The sequence below is a fragment of the Uloborus diversus genome, chromosome 9 (genome assembly GCF_026930045.1).
Source record: "Uloborus diversus isolate 005 chromosome 9, Udiv.v.3.1, whole genome shotgun sequence".
In the NCBI taxonomy this organism is placed as follows: Eukaryota; Metazoa; Arthropoda; class Arachnida; order Araneae; family Uloboridae; genus Uloborus; species Uloborus diversus.
The window spans coordinates 44,301,169-44,305,197 of NC_072739.1; the positions used below are offsets into that span (position 1 = coordinate 44,301,169).

General features: G+C 35.0%; 1 protein-coding gene across 1 annotated transcript; it reads right to left on the bottom strand.

Moving 5' to 3' along the window:
- Nucleotides 1-1,546: 1,546 nt before the first annotated feature.
- LOC129230191 (uncharacterized) lies at nucleotides 1,547-2,584 on the bottom strand. The gene has a single exon (XM_054864592.1). It carries the CDS (start codon nucleotides 2,582-2,584, stop codon nucleotides 1,547-1,549), a length of 1,038 nt encoding a protein of 345 aa, XP_054720567.1.
- Nucleotides 2,585-4,029: the final 1,445 nt, after the last annotated feature.

The following is a 4,029-nucleotide window of genomic DNA, read 5'->3' on the forward strand; positions in this document are numbered from 1 at the left end:
GATGTCAAAATTCAAATCAATTTTTTAATTTTTTTTAATGTCTTGCCTAATTATAATATGTTATTTTTCATGTCAGTTGTTTCCGCGCTGGAAAAAACTGCCCCAGACAAAATATCAATTTTATGCCAATGTTTTTTTTTGGGGGGGGGGATGTAAACGCATTTCCATTTTACATCGCAAATTTATCCACATTAAGTGTAATTGTTAATCTATATATATATAAAGTTTAAAATAAATCCGAACAAAACCCAGCTTTGTTGAATTAGCTGCTTTAGAGTTTAGAACAAACATGATTCATATAAACACTGTATATGATTTGAGAACTCATAATCATGGCAACCTGTTATGTCATAAATAAGGAATCTTGCATTTATCTTACATACAAATAGAAACCAAAGTTGTTTAAATTATCATTACAAATTACAATTTTTTCAACTGATTTTGTGGTATGTTATTCTCTTTGGTAACTGATAAATTGTATGATCATCATTAAAATTAAGAAAGTCCAACATTGCCAGATATTTTTGATTTCTCTATAAGTGCAAAGGGTTATTAAATTTTAATAACATGATAATAAATAATGATTAAGAATTAAGAAAACATTGAAAAGCAACACAATTTAAATTTAACAAGAGAGTTTTTTTCTTTCTCTCATTAAAATTATTATAATATGATAAAATTGTTAAGTAACAGTTTCAATTAATTTTGAATTATACTATACTGTAACTTTCATTCAATATATGACAAAAAAAGTTTGATTTCTAATTATCAAACATTTGAATTTGTTTCCTATTAGTTGCTGAACATTGAAGTATTCGATAGAACCCAATATACGTTTTATCCACCAAAAACGCAGCATGAATATTCGGTGCATCTCTATAAATGAATATGTTGATTCTTTTCATTTAAGGAACAATTTATAAAACAAAATAGCACATTTAAATTGCTCATTACATACAATTGTGTGTGAAATACTTGAAGTGAAAATAGAGCTTTTTTTACGACGAGATGTTTATTCGGAGATTGATAATTGAAATCAAATTAAAATACATTAAATAACAATTAATAAAACATGTGTATTTGCTGTAAATTTTAAAATATTAGTCTCTGTCACATGGTAATTTCATCTTCGATAATGCATGTAAACAACTAAAACAAGAAAAAATGTCTGAAGTTTTTTGAATCTAGAATTAAAAGTCATATAGTATGAATTAACTAGTCGATGTTGATAAAGAAAATGTTCTAGTCCAACCAAAGCGTTATTTGCATTTCCTTTGGGAATGTAAAAGATTATGATTCATATACAATCGTTTTATTTCTATTAGTTGATCAATTTAAAAATATTTTACGAAACATTATAAAATATTTGATATTGCAATAAAGTTTTAATTGAATTGAATTATGTAATAGTTCTATTGCATCATAGCCATAATTTTACTCATTAACATAGATCTGGATTTTCATTTTGTCCAATATCTTTTGCTGTTCTAGACCTTTTACAAAAAACTCGACAAAATACCACCCGCAATTACAGAAGCCTTAATTTTTAGGATGACATGACTTCTTCTGTACTAAGCATTCCTTCAGAAGCAGTGTCGGTCGAATCGGGATCAAAATGAATTATCAAGTTATCAACAGCAGTATCGCACATTCCATCAAGTTCCCACATTAGTTCTTCTTCTTTAATAATGTGACCAACGCAGTTCTTCCACGTTTCATCTGAGACATTATCAATAGCTTTTTTTGTCAGCTCTTCCACTTCTTTTTCTTTAAATGTTCTGTTTTCTGCTGCCACCTTCCCTTTGACAACACTCCATATGTTTTCAATGGGATTCAGCTCACAGTGATAAGGGGGAAGCCGCAAAACAGTATGACCATGAAGAGCCGCTATCCTATCAACCCGGTACTCCTCATACTTGCTGCGGACATTTTGTACAAGATTCAAAAGTTCAGCTTTCAGCATATCCGAGTTCCAAGCGATATTTTTTGATGTCAGCCATCGTCGAATGTCATCTTTTTTGGTGGAAGTGTTGGGAATGTTTTCCACAAAAACACTGTGGTATGAAGCATTGTCGATAACTATAATACTGTTGGGGTCAAGGTTTGGCAGCAATTTATTTTTAAACCATTGTTCATAGTAATCTCCATTCATTTCTTCATGATAATCTCCTTTGCTTTTTTTTGCCTTGAATACATCAGCAGCTCCTTTCACAAAGCCTTTCTCACTTCCAGCATGAGTAATTATTAACCTGGATCCTTTTCCTGTAGGAGCTTTTAATCCCATTGAGAGGCCAGACATAAATGCTTCTTTCGGCCTCTTGATGAAAGTGTCCTGCCACACTGTTTGCTTTGTGTGGCCAAAATTCACCCAGGTTTCATCTGTATAGTACACAGTCCTTCCTTCATTTCGGTAGTGGCGAATTTGCCTCAAATATTTTCGTCTCCAGACTTGGATGTCTTCCCTCTCTATCAGCATAGAATTCCTTGATCTCTTCTTGTACACAAACCCTAAATCTTGCATCAATCTTCTTGTTGTGGCGATTGTCAAATTTGGTAGGTCAGTGTCCTCGTTAATAGTCTTCATGACTTTCGCCACCGTTGGTATTTCGTTTCTTTTAAAAAACAAATGCACTTTCCTTCGAATGGCAGACAGGACGAAGTCGTCGAACTTTTGCATTCGCGTTGCTTTGCCTTTTCTTGCGGGCCTTTTTCTCCCAGGTGTAGAAAAAGAGCCTTGGATCTTAAATTCATTTTGCATTCGTAAGATGCTGCGGGTTGAAACACCTGTCAAGTCCGAAGTTTTGTCCAAAATTTCAGTGACAGAATCGTTGGGATTCCTTACTTGCAATTTATGAAACACATTCATAACTATAGTCTTTGCAGAGCTCTTCAAAGCGCTGCCTTGCTTGTGTGGCTGAAACACATAGCTCAATTTTGGCGTCGTAGATTCCATTATCAATGATACAAAAATAGAAAAACGAGCAAGTAAGATAGAAAATAAAACGAGCGAAAATAGTGAACTACAGCGGACGACGAGCGAACGAGAGTGGAGCACTTGAGCAAAATCGCGCCAAACGCAGAATATCCGGAGATCGCCAACTGTTTGTGAGCTCTGATTGGCTGGTTCGTTCAGTTGCAAATGAATGTATGGATCCGCGCTGCACCGCTCTTAAAATTGAAAATATTTAACGATTCACAGAAATTATGACAAAAAAATGTCCCTTTTGCGTCGGTTTAACTAACTAATCCGATTTCGAAAGCAAAGTGCGTAATTTCCCCCGATTATCTGGCAAAGCGCAAGGAACTATTTCCTTCACTTGGCCGCAGCTCATTTCTCCATAGCCAAGAAAACTTGCAATCGAGTATATTATAATGAACTTTGTTTTCAAACACAGGTTGCAAGCAGCAGCATTGCGCTCCGCAAAGAGCAGCACTGCGAAATTCTCGCCAATCATTTTTGGTAGCTTTCGAATTTCGATAATGCACTGTAACTGAGGGTTTCAAAATTCGCTTCCCGGCGCCCAAAGTTCCCGGCGCCCAAAATGCTCGGCGCCTCAAATACTCAGCGCCCGAAGTTCCCGGCTCCCAAAATACTCGGCGCCCAAAGTTCCCGGCGCCCAATATGCGGCGCCCAATTTACGGCGCCCAATATGCGGCGCCCAATTTACGGCGCCCAATATGCGGCGCCCAATTTACGGCGCCCAATCTGCGGCGCCCAATCTTCCTAGACCGAATCATACCAGACCCATCAATCGAAGTTTTTCTGGGGCTTTTTATGATTACTTGGATTATTTCAAGGTAAAATAAACCAGTATTAAAATTTACATTTAGTATATTTAATAAATTGAAATAATTTTTTTATTTTCACGTAAAAAAATCCGAATTGATTTTATTGGAAAAAAAAAGAGGAGAGTTAATTCGATAAAAAAAAAAAAAAAAAAAAAAAAAAAAAAAAAAAAAGATTTTTTTTCATACAAATACTATATGTTTTTCGAACCCTTCTTAACGCCCAAATGCTTGAATCTCTTG

Excerpts from the sequence above, each read along its gene's own strand:
- LOC129230191 (XM_054864592.1), bottom strand. The coding sequence starts at position 2,584 with ATGAAGACTATTAACGAGGACACTGACCTACCAAATTTGACAATCGCC.